The 15,684-nt window shown below is 46.6% G+C and overlaps 1 protein-coding gene across 1 annotated transcript in view; it reads left to right on the plus strand.

The window, feature by feature from the left end:
* The window catches only part of ARTN (artemin), a 115,404-nt gene extending 111,410 nt beyond the window's left edge, over window positions 1-3,994 (plus strand). The window contains exons 4-5 of the mRNA XM_082265018.1: window positions 1,071-1,266; window positions 3,368-3,994. Of these exons, the coding sequence (XP_082121144.1) occupies window positions 1,071-1,266; window positions 3,368-3,810 (639 nt within the window). The 3' untranslated portion in view covers window positions 3,811-3,994. The remainder of the gene's footprint in view (window positions 1-1,070; window positions 1,267-3,367) is intronic.
* The last annotated feature ends 11,690 nt before the right edge of the window (window positions 3,995-15,684 follow it).

Genomic DNA, 15,684 nt, shown 5'->3' on the forward strand with positions numbered 1-15,684 from the left:
TTATCTCTTCACACAGCACATGTTCATTGAACCTGTCCCTTTGTTTGTCTCTTCACATAGCAAACAGTTCATTTATTTCTTCCACATAGAAATAGTCCAAGACCTCACCTTGAGTAGTCTTCAGTCTTAATTAATTTCCCCTTCACACAGGAAATGTCCATTGGTTTCTTTTCACATAGACACGATCCAAGACCTCACCTTGAGTAGTCTTCACACTTGTTACCCTCCTCAGCTTCACATCGCTTCAGGAGGTCTTCCCCATGCTCACACAGCTTTCAGGGGGCACACATCTGACTGTCCTCCTCTCCCAGCCCACACGGCAACAGGAGGCAGCAGTCCTTCTCCCATGCCCACACGGCGTCGGGAGGCACACGTCTGACTGTCCTCCTCTTCCCAGCTCACACAGTGACAGGAGGCAGCAATCAATTGAACTTCCTTTGGACAAATTATAGAGGCCTTCATTTCCTCATTCTGAACAGCTGAATGGTTTTCAACTTCCTGCTGGCTACCTTTTCAGCCGACACCCTATAGTAATTGGTGAACTTTCCAAACCAGGTGGGAATGTATCTCCTGTCTGTGACTACATCCACAGATTTACCTGACTTCCTGTCACAATATATAATGAGATACCCCCATTAGGCACCATTTTGTTGAATATATGAAGAGAGGCCCCCATTGGGTGCCATTTTGTTGCACATTTGATGAGAGGCCTCACGTTGGGCACCAAGTTGTGTTGTATATAGAATTGATCAACTTCCCTATGCAATAGGGGTGGGTAATATTTGGGTGCTTTAATGAGGATTAGCTGTAATGAAATGAAGGACCGCCATCACTCTGAGGGGGTGTAACTGACAGGAAGTTCCCACCAGAAACAAGTAACTAAGTTCCACCTTCCACTTACTGTGCAAAAAGTGTTCTGGGCAATGTAACCTCCCTCTAAAGACATCATTCAAATTCCAGGGTGGGATTACTTGGAGGATTTAAGTTTGAGGGGGGGGGGTGTCTGTTTTATACATACTTTACATCTGTGCAGTGTAGAGTGCTGACTGCCGTCTCTCTTTGTCCACCAGGTAACACTCTGGACTCTGCTAGTGTCACTGCTGCTACTGTCATTCATGGCTGCTACCGTGTCCTCCACTCCAATCATGGAACGTCGGTCCAATGCGGAAAGCGACAGCCTGGCAGTGCCTGACCCCAGGAACACCGAATTTGTGGTGGAGGAGAACATAGATGTGTCCATTAGGCCAACCTGGACATCTACTTATGGTGAGTGAGAGAGAGGTTTTTAAATCAATTGTATCTGGAAAGTTCAGCAGGAAGAGGGGGCTTAGATAGGCACTGTGACCTCATGCCTCTTCTTAAGACACCCCCTTCCGGACACCAGTATACTCTCCTTGCTTGCGCTCCTTCACCACTACTTCCTCCACTGCAGCCACGGACGTCACTTCCTTGCTCCGGTTACAGTGTGCTGCCCCATCAGAGGGGAGCAGGTTACACGGGGGGTGGGGGTGCTGTGATGGAGCAGAGCCAAGGTAAGTATTTGGGGTTGGCTGTCTGCAATTAAATGTGAAGAAAAATATAAATAAAGGTGTCATGAAGAGTGGACCATATCCACTGAGGGAAGGACTATCCAGATGATATAGAAGCTTTTTGGAGACACAGGTGTGATGGAGATGCACAGGGCACAATAGGAATCAGTTAAAGACATATGGTTCATTGGGGCACACTTGGAGATGAAGGGGAACACAGGAGTGCAGTGGAGTTTCTAGATGACACTGAATGCTCAGGTGTTCACTGGAGTGGCTGAGAGCACAGGGCACACTAGAAGACCCAGCGTACCTGAGTGTGGAACGGAGGGCCAAGGAGAAATGAGGACCCTAGGTGGCACTGGATGCCTTGTTTGGCACTTGGAGCTACTGGGGTCCACTGGAGTCACTAGATGACACAGGATGCTCAGGGGTGCACTGGAGTCAAGGGGCACACAGGACTTTGGAGGGCACTTGGAGTTACTGGGGTGTACTGGAGTCACTTGACGACACAGGATGCTCAGGGGAGCACTGGAGTCAAGGGGCACACAGGACTTTGGAGGGCACTTGGAGTTACTGGGGTGTACTGGAGTCACTAGACGACACAGGATGCTCAGGGGTGCACTGGAGTCATAGGGCACACAGGGCACACTAAAAAACATAAGGTTCCATATCTGGAGCAGAGGATCAAGGAGGCATGAAGACCCTAGATGATACAGGATGACCAGGGCACACTAGAAGACATGGGTCCTGAATCCAGAACAGAGGGTCAAAGAGGCCTGATGACCCTAGATGACAAAGGATGCTTTGGAGGGTACTGGGAGTTATTGAGGTGCACTGGATTTACAAGATGACACAGGAGGCTCCTCAGGGGTGCACTGGAGTTACATGGCACACATAAGTTACTGGGGAACACTGGACTCACTAGTTGACACAGGATGCTCAGGGGTGAACTAGAGTCACAGGGCACAATAGAAAACATGGGATCCTGAATCTGGAACAGAGGGCCAAGTATACATGAAGACCCTAGATAACACAGTATGCTTTGAAGGACACTTGGAGATATTGGGGTACACTGGAGTCACTAGATGACATAGGATGCTCAGGGGTGCATTGGAGTCAAGGGGCTTACAGAGCACACTGGAAGACATTGGGTCAAGAATCTGGGACAGAGGGCCAAGGAGGCAAAAATTATTCAGGTACGGTATGCTACAGGGGGGGCTGAAGCATGCTAAAACATTGTTTGAATGCCAAGACATGCGTCACCTTGCAAATTAAGGTGGCACCAATGAAGAAAGCTGTCTTCTGATAGGCTGTAGCTCCAATCACAATGTCTGTCTCCTGGTTGGATGAGGTGCTGCTGCTCTGGGTAAAGCCTTAAAGCTAGGAATGCCTCGTGCTTGAGAGGAGACCTGGCGATAGGTCCCTGGAGAGGTGAGTGTGACCAAAAGCATGAGAAATACATGGATTTATATACTAAAGACTATTGGACAGGAATCAGCAGCAGGGATGGCCAGATCTGGGTGACTATACCCAGGAGACTGGGACCAGACTGTGTATGATATAAGTGAGGCACCTATAGGGGAGGACCTAAATACCCTCCCAACAGCCAGCATTAGGTGGAAGCTGACTACTGGGATCTGCTGGATGCTGGGAGACATATGCTGGTGGACACCGGAACTACAATCTTCTGCTCTAAGAAGCACAGTGCAACCAGCATATGATCCAGGTCTGACACTATCATTACCTATATTACTCCTATACAGGCACCAGAATAGAAGATTTTTCACTATAAAAATGATGTATGATAATGATTAAATGTCTTTATATTTCTCTTTTAGAAAATGAGACCTTGGAAGCGCACAGTGATGACGAATTGCCGGACGTCCTGTTTCGCTCGGAGCGTTCCCCAGAAGCCTTGGCGAAGCCAAAAAAAAACAAGAAGTCCGCAAGCCGCGGGAAGGACAAAAACGACGGGGAAAAAGGTTGCAGCAGGCAGAGCCTAAGAGTGCCCGTGCGGGACTTAGGCCTGGGCTATGACTCTGATGAATGGATTACCTTCTACTACTGCAGCGGCTCGTGCCAGCAACACCGCAACACATATGACGTCACGCTGACCTCATTGCTCAAACATAAGCGCATCAGTCACGGCGCCCACGGGCGGGTCAGCAACCACCCCTGCTGCCGCCCCACCAGCTATGAGAAAGTGGCCTTCATGGACGTCACCAACGAATGGAAGGTCGTACCAAATCTGTCGGCGGCCAATTGCAGCTGCGTACGCTGAGGTCTGCTCTTGGGGGGGGCTGGAGAGAGAAGCGAGAGGAATACCTCGGAGCTCCTGGCACGGACCAAGAAGCGTAAAAAAAGGCACAAGAGGTCGCGCAGCCTGGTAACCCGAGGGGAGACGTGGCCGGTTGTATGTGGCATTTCACCGAACAAGGAAGGAATTAAAAAAAAAAAAAAAAAATCAAAAATTATACAAAAGCAGAGATGGTGAGTGGTCTTCCCGGGCCTCCACCTCTCTTGTCTCCAATGTACAGTCTTGGTCGGGAGCCGGCACGGGCTTTAACGTTGCAGGTCATTGGCGAGTCTTTTCCGGAGGTGGAACATTGTGTAGCACCGCTGCTGCTATTATATTGAAAGATTTTTTTTTTTTTAACCAACACGGCATAAATGCAACGAAACGTTCCTTCAGAATGAAGGCCAGAATTACCATTGAGCATTGACTGAACGGTTGAGATTACCGCGCGAGGGGGGATTACCTCCTGGAAAAGACCAAAAAACAGGACTCCAGCGAGTGTTTTAAATACATATCGAAATGTAAAAATGGATTACATTGTTACAATATGAGGGCGAGTATGCAAAAAACTGTCACCCCCGACTACTGTAAAACGGGGGACACTGACCCAACGGGACGGTTTTCTTATTACAAGCGAGGCACGATGGCGATAACGGCTGAGGAAAGTTTGGACACTTTGCCTTGCTCTCCTAGACAGTCACACGGGGCCGAGAGGGGCAGCTGCCCTGGGCACAGCGGAGCAAGGGGGCAGATAATGGAGACATGATAGTAAACCCCAGTGGCGGGACAAGGTCATCCAGTGCCCAGGGCAAAGATGCCAAACTGCGCCCCTATCCCATTCGCAATGTGCAAGCTTAGGGGATCCTACACCCAGCAGTCACTTGCTTTTGAAAATCACTGCTGCTGTCACTACTCCTGTCTGCCTTGTAACAGAAGGAAGGCGCCCCCATCCCAACAGTAAACCATTGTCCCTCCCGCCCACATCTTGTCCTGGCCCTGGTAAACCCCTTCTATGGCATGCATTAACAGTGGAGGAGGGGGTTACAGTTCCAAATGCTTGTCCTGGGCGGTAGACAAACCTGTCCTGGTACTGCAGTCACGTATTGCCAGTGCTGTATCTTGGCCTAGGCCAACAAGGCCCAGGCCTAGGGCAGCACTTTGCAGGGGGGCAGCAAAAAAGCTGCACCACGCACTAAAAAGAAACAGCCTCCTTCCGGCTCCCCCACTAAAAAGGGTCCCTGCCGGTTTGCGCTACACTTTTAGTATAGTGCCAGTCTTATAGGGCAAATTGGGCTGGAGGACAGGGTCCAGGAGGAAAATCAGTCTGGCACCCCCATAAAGCGGTCACACTGCTACCTCCTGGTATGATATGGTATGATATGATGGTATGATGATGGGCACTGCTGAGGCTGACCTTATGGGAACTGATGAGGCTACACTGATGGGCACTGATAGACTATGGTTGTGGTATGTGGTTTACAGATGACAGGGCGGTTCACAAACAGGAAGAGGTGTGGCCTTTACAAGAAGGGGTGCGTAATATTTAAATTAGGGGGTGCACAAGTTTAGTCAGGCCTAGGGCAGCACAAAACCTAAATAGACCACTGCGTATTGCAGAATTCTATCCTGGGGTGGGGGTGGGGGCAAAGAAAGAGGACATCCCTGATTTATGCCTTACTGAGTGAAAGACGTATGCAGAGGTCCAATTGCTTTTACTTACTGTGTTTACATGGCTTTGAAGGCTTCTTAAAGCTGAACTCCAGGCTAAATACGCAGAGAAAATACATATGTGGGAGCCGTAGATGGATTCGTATTTCTGTCCATCCAGTCCTGGGATTTACACAGCTCTGCCACATAGTCTAGCCCTGTTTGGCAGGGCAAGAGACCTGATTGTTTTATCTGCAGGGCTCGATCCTCCCCCCAGTCTGTGACTGGGTAGTGATAGGAGAAGCAGCAGACTGATGAGGTCATCCCTCTGCTCTCTTCCTGGTTAGCTCATGAGCACAACTGTTTGGCTCTTTTTGCTGCCTCTCCCAGTCTGAGCTCTGCTGTACATGGGCTGATACCGGGTCACATTCAGGTACTTAGAAGAAAAAAGGCCTTTAATGGTGTATTCACGATTACAGAGCTGCATTCATCTGTGTCTTTCATGCCCGGAGTTCAGCTTTAATCTGAGCAGCTACATTTCCAGTATCCTGATCGAACGACTGATCTCCCATAATCGCACAATCTCCCATAATCGCACAATGCTGCAATGGAATCATAGGCATGCGCAGGGGGTGTGCCAGGTGTGCCTGGGCACACCCTAATCACTACCCTGCAGCATGGAGAGTGGGGAAAGGGGCTAGTAAATGTGTAATTTCCTTTTCCAAATGAGCATTGTGAACACAACTAGGTTTACTATGCTTCAGTTTGTAAATGAACAGGAAGCCGCTCAGCACAGAGCACTTCCCATTCATTCCCTATCCAGTGCAGCTGAGGCTGCAGAGAAAGGCATGTGTGCGCTTTGGGGTGCGCACCGTAATGCAATAGGCTGCGAACACCTATGAATTGGAACCACAGCCCGGCAAACTCCCATGGGGGCTTTATGGATTTAACATTGTCTGTGTAGCCTGAGTCCTATCTCCATTATAGCTCCAGGCGGTTCCTACTAAAGCCACTTAATCTCTAAGGGGTATTTTTATTAAAAAAAAAAAAAAACTTTGCATAGCCATTCGTCCGGTGAATCTGCATTTGTTCTGTGTGAATTGGCCAAAAACGAATGTCCTTTAGGCAATTTCTTTTCTTATGGGCACTAGAAAAATACTGCACTGTGGCCACTAGATGGAGCTGAAGAGAATAAATGCTTTCATCTTTTTAAGAAGAGATACAATGTAACATTTCTAGCCACTGAATTTGTTTTGGGTACAATGTCGCATGACCGCGCAATTGTCAGTAAAAGTAATGCAGTGCCGTATCGCAAAAAATGGCTTGGTCATGAAGGGGGTAAAACTAAATCCCGGTTCACACATATGCGATGCGGGAATCCTGCGAATCCACTCCGGGTTCCGGCATCGCACTCCCCTCGCATGCAGTTCACACTGCCATATGCGTTTCGCTGGGGGTGTCAATACATAGTTAATGACACCCCCAGATCAGTTTGCATATCGCTGTCTTGTCTGTCATCGCATAAATGTGAACCGGCTCTAACCCCCTTCGAATCTGTCTTTATAACAGCTTCCTGTATGCTCCCATTCATAGGGGAATTATCAAATGTAAGGGATAGTTGTCACCAGAACAAGTGTTTCCATTGGAGGATTTCCCCCCTGTTCCAGTGACAACTTACTGTTTTAGATTTTCCACTGACGTTCAGTTGTGGTCACCAGGAAAAAATAATGTGAGGGTACATTTACTCAGTGTGGAGCAATAAAGATGTTGTGATGTAGAAGGAAAGTTTTTTTTTTTTTGGGGGGGGGGGGGCAAATGTTTAGAAGTAGAAGGAAGGGTGTGGGTGCAGGATCTCCTATAGCGGTAGATGTTCTCAGTTGGTGTAGAGGTAGTGATTCTTTTCAGGCAGATCTCCCAGGTGTGGTGATTGAAGATCAGCACTTGGCTTGAATAGAGACTGAGTGGTGGTCGAAGGTCGGCTCCTTGATCTCATAGGGACTGAGTGGTGGTCGAAGGTCAGCTCTTTTCTTGAATAGAGACTGAGTTGTGGTCAAAGGTTGGCTTTTGGCTCACATAGGGACTTAGTAGTGGTCAATGGTTGGCTCTTGGCTCACATTGGGAATAAGTGGTGGTTGAAGGTCGGCTCTTGGGTCACAAAAGGACTAAGTGGTAGATGAAGGGCGGCTCTGCTAGTTGAGGTCGAAGCTCAGCTCTTGGCTCACATACGGACTCAGTGATGGTTGAAGGTCGGCTCTTGGCTCACATAAGGACTGAGTGGTAGATGAAGGTCGGCTCTCGGCTCACATAGGGACGGAGTGGTGGTTGAGTTGAGTAGTGGTTGAAGGTCTGCTCTTGGCTCACATAAGGACTGAGTGATGAAAGGTCGGCTGTTGGCTCACATAGGGACTGAGTGATGAAAGGTCGGCTGTTGGCTCACATAGGGACTGAGTGGTGGTTGAGTTGAGTGGGGGTTGAAGGTCTGCTCTTGGCTCATATAGGGACTGAGTGATGAAAGGTCGGCTGTTGGCTCACATAGGGACTGAGTGGTGGTTGAGTTGAGTTGGGGTTGAAGGTCTGCTCTTGGCTCATATAAGGACTGAGTGATGAAAGGTCGGCTGTTGGCTCACATAGGGACTGAGTGCTGAAGGTTGGCTCTTGGCTCACATAGGGACTGACTGCTGAAGGTTGGCTCTTGGCTCAAATGGGGACTGAGCGGCAGTTGAAGGTCGGTTCTTATTTGTTTTGGGAGTGAGTATGCAGGAGGAAGGCACAAACATAAGGAGTGGTGGTTGAGTTGAGTGATGGTCAAAGGTTGGCTCTTTGCTCACATAAGGACTGAATGGTGGTCAAAGGTCAGCTCTTGGCTCACATAGGGACTGAATGGTGGTTAAAGGTCAGCTCTTTGCTCACATAAGGACTGAGTGGTGGTCAAAGGTCAGCTCTTGGCTCACATAAGGACTGAATGGTGGTCAAAGGTCATCTCTTGGCTCACATAAGGACTGAGTGGTGGTCAAAGGTCAGCTCTTTGCTCACATAAGGACTGAGTGGTGGTCAAAGGTCAGCTCTTGGCTCACATAGGGACTGAATGGTGGTTGAAGGTCAGCTCTTTGCTCACATAAGGACTGAGTGGTGGTCAAAGGTCAGCTCTTGGCTCACATAGGGGCTGAGTGGTGGTTGAAGATTGGCTCTTGGCTCGCATAGGGACTGAATGGTGGTCAAAGGTCAGCTCTTGGCTCACAAAGGGACTGAGTGGTGGTCAAAGGTCGGCTCTTGGCTCACAAAGGGACTGAATGGTGGTTGAAGTTCAGCTCTTGGCTCACAAAGGGACTGAATGGTGGTTGAAGGTCGGCTCTTGGCTCACAAAGGGACTGAATGGTGGTTGAAGGTCAGCTCTTGGCTCACAAAGGGACTGAATGGTGGTTGAAGGTCGGCTCTTGGCTCACAAAGGGACTGAATGGTGGTTGAAGGTCAGCTCTTGGCTCACAAAGGGACTGAATGGTGGTTGAAGGTCGGCTCTTGGCTCACAAAGGGACTGAATGGTGGTTGAAGGTCAGCTCTTGGCTCACAAAGGGACTGAATGGTGGTTGAAGGTCAGCTCTTGGCTCACAAAGGGACTTAGTGCTGAAGGTTGGCTCTTGGCTCGAATAGGGACGGAGTGGTAGTTGTAGGTCGGTTCTTGACTTGTATAAGGAGTGAGTATGCAGGAGGAATGCACCAACAGCAGAATGTATGAAGTCCAGATTTGATATAATTTCGATTTTTGAATCCCTGAATTGTGTTGGATTTTTGTGATACGAGAACCTGAATGAAATCAAACCTGGGCTTTATTTTTTCTGCTTTTGGTGAATTCCTCCTTGGAGACTCAGCAATGGAAACCTAACAGAGCCTATAACTCCTTACTGTTCTATCCAACTTCTTCAGTGAACTTTAGGTACTCTGGCTGTGCTGTCTGGCAGGGGTGTCTGGATCACAAGACTGGCCAAACAGAACTGCAAATCCTTGTGTATTTTTTTTTTTCAGCTAGAGTCCAGCTTTAAATCTGACCTCCCTCAGCATCACATGTAGGTGTCACCTAGGGTGGTCTGCAAGCAAACGCAGCCTGCCTACAAACTCCCACTCTTCCAGACTTGGCACTCTTCATTAATTAATGTTGATAGGTGCATAACTCCTTCCACTGCTTGCATCAGGACTGGGGTCTCTTGATAGGCAGGGGGCTGTAATGCACCCTGCCGGCCCCTCCCACCAGCCATACATTGCATAGAAAAGCACAGAGACCCGGTGATGATGTCACTGGTTCTAAAATAAGGTTTGCCACCAAATAGGAAAAGCTGTATTAAAAAAAAGAAAATGACTTGAGGAGGGGGGGGGGGGGGGGCTATGGAAAGCAAAATAATAAAACTTCAGCTTTTAGATTACACTTTGTAGTGAGTGTCTAACATTTTACGTAGATAGTAACCCAGTTAAGCAGAATGGAGGAGACTCCAGACAAATCAGTGACAGTTTTATGTCATCCCTCCAATTATAAATTCAGAAGCCTCATAAAACAAAGCGAAGACGGATTACCTCATCCCATCATTGTAATCGCCTTGTGTAATCCTTCCGGCTTCGCCCGTCACTCACCAAGTTGTATGAAATTTATTGGGAGACTTTTGCTGGATGGATTTATTTATTAGATTTTGTTGGACACACCCGGGAACATTTTATTGTATCAGTCAGCAGCTTGGAATAAACAATGCGGTAAATCCGTCTTGCTAGGCACAGGGGGAGGGGCGAAACATTACGGAGACACACCTGGAAAACAAAAAGAGACTTCGCCAGGCTTTGTTGTTGGCGGAATTTAAAAACCATAAAAACAATTGGTCCAAAGAGAACATGTAAAGCCGGCTATACACGGGGCCATACAGAGCAGCCAAAGACATTAAGTGTGGAATTCCACTCAATGAGAAAAGATTGAAAATTGTTCAGCAGGAATATCGAATCGCTTTAAAAAAAAATGCTTTTTTGCCTTCTTCAGTTCTATTTCAATTGCAGCACCATGTGGTCTGGTACGTGCAAAAATGCATGTTTGCAAATGCTTTAGGGGGTACCAATAATTAATGGCACCACCACGCATCTACTAAATAGCAGCGTGTTTCTGTGCGGAGCGGGAAAGTGGGGGATGATGCGCTCGTTCCCCACAGGCATAGATGTAAACCTAGCCCTAGGGTAAAAAAATGGCGCTTCCAAGCTGTAATTCCCATACTGGTGAATTGAAAAAGAGTGCCAGATGGTTGTCCAAAATTATCCACATTCATTTATTGCAGGTAAAAATGTCACAACAGGAAGATTAAAGTTACCCAATGTTTTTTAGGGGTTTACAATCCCCCCCCCCCCCTTCATCAGGACTGAAAGAAAATACATTGCTAATCAAAATATTAATAGTAAATGCAATCACTGTCATAATCATATACATGTATGAAAAAAAAAAGAATTATATATATGTGTATTAAAGTCAATAGGGACGTTTTTGCATTTAAGTCAATGAGATGCGATTTTGCACTAACGTCAATAGACATGATTTTGCATTGAAGTCAATGGGATGCGATTTTGCATTAAAGTCAATAGACGTAATTTTGCATTAAAGTCAATGGGATGAGATTTTGCATTGAAGTCGATAGGGGCGTTTTTGCATTGAAGTCAATAGGAATGCGATTTTGCATTAAAGTCAATAGACGTAATTTTGCATTAAAGTCAATGGGATGAGATTTTGCATTGAAGTCGATAGGGGCGTTTTTGCATTGAAGTCAATAGGAATGCGATTTTGCATTAAAGTCAATAGACATAATTTTGCATTACAATCAAATGGGATACAACTTTGCATTAAAGTCAATAGGGACGTTTTTGCATTTAAGTCAATAGACACGATTTTGCATTGAAGTCGATAGGAGGCGATTTTGCATTGAAGTCAATGGGATGCGATTTTGCATTAAAGTCAATAGACATAATTTTGCATTAAAGTCAATGGGATGAGACTTTGCATTGAAGTCAATGTGATGCCATTTTGCATTAAAATCAATGGGACGCGATTTTGCATTGAAGTCAATAGGGGGCATTTTTGCATTGAAGTCAATGGGATGCGATTTTGCATTAAAGTCAATAGACGTAATTTTGCATTAAAGTCAATGGGATGCGATTTTGCCTTGAAGTCAAAAGGGATGTTTTTGCATTGAAGTCAATGTGATGCCATTTTGCATAAAAGTCAAGAGACGCGATTTTGCATTGAAGTTAATCGGACGCAGTATGCCATTATGGGCACCTTTGTTTTTTTTTCCTATCGGAAAAACGCAAATAACCCTATTTTTGGCCAATAATTTTCGGCGGTCGATATATCGGTACATTCCTAGAAAATAGCCTAAAAAATATTCATTTTGGCCCCACGTGCACAGAACAAATGGCTATGCAAATTTTTCATAAATAGACCCCCAAGTGTGTTTCCTGCAGTTTACATTCACTTCTTTTCACTAAGAAAATGAACACATCATTTAGCTTTTGCATAGGACTGCAGCTGACCCCTAGTGGGGGTGCTAAGGCACACGGGGGCATTTCTGAGGTCAGCCAATCAAATGCAGACTTTCCTTCACCCAGGCAGGGCCGGGACAAGGGGTGGGCAGGAGGGAGGACTGCCCTGGGCACAATGGTTTATTGCAGGGATGGGGGGCGCCTTGACCATAACCCTAAGTGAAGGGGGGGGGGGCACAGTTTGGCATCTTTGCCCTGGGCGCTGGATGACCTTGTCCCGGCACTGCACCCAGGGGTGTCAACTCACAGTCATTGGACAGGTGGGGTCTCCGATGAAAAGTGTTATTGTGGGCAAAAAAATTAGGATAGCAATCAAGTTGCAAAGACAAATCCACATACCTGCCCCCCCCCCCTCCCTCCTTATTAAATAATAATTTTGTCAGGAGTTACTTTTGATATCACAGATATCAATCACACCTTCCGATTTCTCCGATCAATGCCGCTACCTGTGACCTGTTTTTCATCACGGATCTATTTATTACATCTAACTTATTTATTTATTTGTGTTTTTTGTTTTTGTACGGCTTGTTTATTCTTTTACAGACCTATTTATTAACATATCTCTTAACCTCATCTATATATTGTGAAGTCATTAATATTTAAAGTCTATCATTAGAAACATGTTACACGGGGTCAGCCCCTGGTTCTGGTTCCGATCCGGGACAGGGAAATACAAGGAAAGGACGAATGGATCCGGATCCATGTTGCTTGTTCAACGGAAAATATTTTGTACTGTTTTATAAGATATAATAACCCAATTCCTGTTTTTAATCAATAAAACTCTATTTTTGTATAGCTGCCTGTTTACTAGAAGAATAAAGCTGATATTTAATAAAGATTGTTTGTCAGCGTGTAACATTTAGAACCCTTTTCACGACGAAGGGAAAAGAAATCTGAGTGCCGGTAGACATTGCTGCGATGCGGGAACCCTGCGAATCCACTGAGGGTTCCCAAATCGCACCCGACTCGCAGGCAGTTCACACTGCCATATGCAAACTGCTGGGGGTGTCAATACAAAGTTAATGACACCCTCAGATTAGTTCGCATATCACAGAGCAAGCTGTCAGTTCAGACAGGAATCGGATCGCATAGATGTGAACACCCATGTGATCCGATTCTGGTGCGGAACAAAAAAAAGCATCCTGTGTGACTTTGGTCCAAATGTGATGCAAATTCAGCCATACAATCTCCATGGCTGAATTTGCATCACACAGACATCACATGTTTGGGAAATAGACGTATGATTGCTGCAGAGGCTGAAGGGGTGGGGGAGGGGTCAGCCTGTCAGTGCTCAGACCATACGCCGCACACTGCATCAAATTGGTCTGCATGGCTGTCATCCCAGAAGGAAGCCTCTTCTAAAGATGATGCACAAGAAAGCCCACAAACAGTTTGCTGAAGACAAGCAGACTAAGGACATAGATTACTGGAACCATCTCCTGTGGTCTGATGAGACCAAGATAAACGTATTTGGTTCAGATGGTGTCAGGCGTGTGTGGGGGCAACCAGGTGAGGAGTACAAAGACAAGTGTGACTTCCTACAGTCAAGCATGGTGGTGGGAGTGTCCTGGTCTGGGGCTGCCGGCACTGGGGAGCTACAGATCATTGAGGAACCATGAATGCCAACATGTACTGTGACATACTGAAGCAGAGCATGATCCCCTCCCTTCAGAGACTGGGGGGCAGGGCAGTATTCCAACATAACGACCCCAAACACCTCCAAGATGACCACTGCCTTACTAAAGAAGCTGAGGGTAAAGGTGATGGACTGGCCAAGCATGTCTCCAGACCTAAACCCAATTGAGCATCTGTGGGGCATCCTCAAATGGAAGGTGGAGGAGCGCAAGGTGTCTAACATCCCCCAGCTCTGTGATGTCATCATGGAGGAGTGGAAGAGGACTCCAGTGGCAACCTGTGAAGCTCTGGTGAACTCCATGCCCAAGAGGGTTAAGGCAGTGCTGGAAAATAATGGTGGCCACACAAAATATTGACACTTTGGGTCCAATTTGGACATTGTCACTTAGGGGTGTACTGACTTTTGTTGCCAGCGGTTTAGACATTAATGGCTGTGTGTTGAGTTATTTTGAGGGGACAGTAAATTTACACTGTTATACAAGCTGTACACTCACTACTTTACATTGTAGCAAAGTGTCATTTCTTCAGTGTTGTCACATGAAAAGATAGAATAAAAAAATTACAAAAATGTGAGGGGTGTACTCACTTTTGTGAGATACTGTATATGTTAGTTGTTGTTTGTACCTATAGTAGGGTCAAAAAACAATAATCCACATTTTTTTTTTTATTCTACCTAAAACACACAGACACTGACCATAAAATCCAGTAATACACGTTCTCATCCTGCTCTGCACATGCTCAGTTGCTCTCTATGTTTAGGCACTGTGTCGGAAATTTAGATGCTGATCTGCTGACACCCTAAAGATTTACTGCTGCTCAGGGGCTCTGGGCTTAAGGAAAATGGCAGCTTCTGGCTATAAGAAACAGAAGCAATGCTGGATATAATTTACAGCACATACTAATTCTGCTAGCAAAATTATTAATGTGGAGTGTACAGTATGTTCCTTGCTGAAGAACGTTATTTTTAACAAGTTGTTATGGGTAAAGTTCTGCTTTAATAAATGCTTTTCTTTTAGGCTCATTTCTGGGGGTTGCACCGATATAATTTTTTTACCAGTGAGTAGGAGTACTGATACGTTGCGGTGTGATTTGAGCCCATGCATGCTCCTGTGTGATCCAAGGCTGATCACTATGACAAGCCTGGGATCACACAGGAGCGGTGCGGGAAACCACATGCGATTCGGACAGCAATCACACCGCATTCCTGTTCAAATGACATGTGATTCTTTGCAGTGCGATTTGAGCTCATTTAAATTGCACCGCAAACGTATAGGTTTCGGGTATCAGAGCATTATGAGCACTCATGAAATTACTCGGCACCAATACCGGTGCAACCCTAATTTAGGCTACGTTTCCACTATTGCGGATACAAAGTTGCGCTACTTCTAGCGCGACTTTGTAGTGTGACTTGTTTGCGGCTACTTCTGGGGACTTCAGTGCGACCTTCCTTCTATGAGGGACAAGTCGCACTGAAGTCGGCCCAAAAGTAGTGCAAAAACTATTTTTCAAGTCGCTACGACTCAAGTCGCAGCAGTTAGAATGGGCCAAATCGAAATTATTGGCTTTTGACTTGCTGTGCGACTTGACATGTGTCAAGTCGCACAACAAGTCGCAATAGTGGAAACGGAGCCTAAAGGCCCGTACACACGTGCAGATTGTCGGCCGAAAGGATTCGGCCGACGACCGATCGGCCGATTGTAGGCTTGTTAGTATGATGCTTCCGACAGCCGACAGCGCACTTTCGGCCGAACAGAATCTGTCGTGCAAGCATTAAAATTTTTGTATGCCGACACCAGAACGGCCGATTGTTCGCCAGTCAGTACAGATTTCGGCCGACAGACAGCAGATTAGCAAGACTGAGCATGCTCAGAAAAGAAAAAAGACAAGGAAAGTCAACCATCACATGACATCACTTCTGCAGTCGGCTGTTGTTGGCCGACAAAATTCGTGTGCAGTCTTTTGCACTTTTCAACAGACAAGACAGCCCGCGGACAAAAGACGGCCGATCGTTCGGCCGAC

The sequence above is a fragment of the Pelophylax lessonae genome, assembly GCF_965119305.1.
Source record: "Pelophylax lessonae genome assembly, chromosome: 8".
Taxonomy (NCBI): domain Eukaryota; kingdom Metazoa; phylum Chordata; class Amphibia; order Anura; family Ranidae; genus Pelophylax; species Pelophylax lessonae.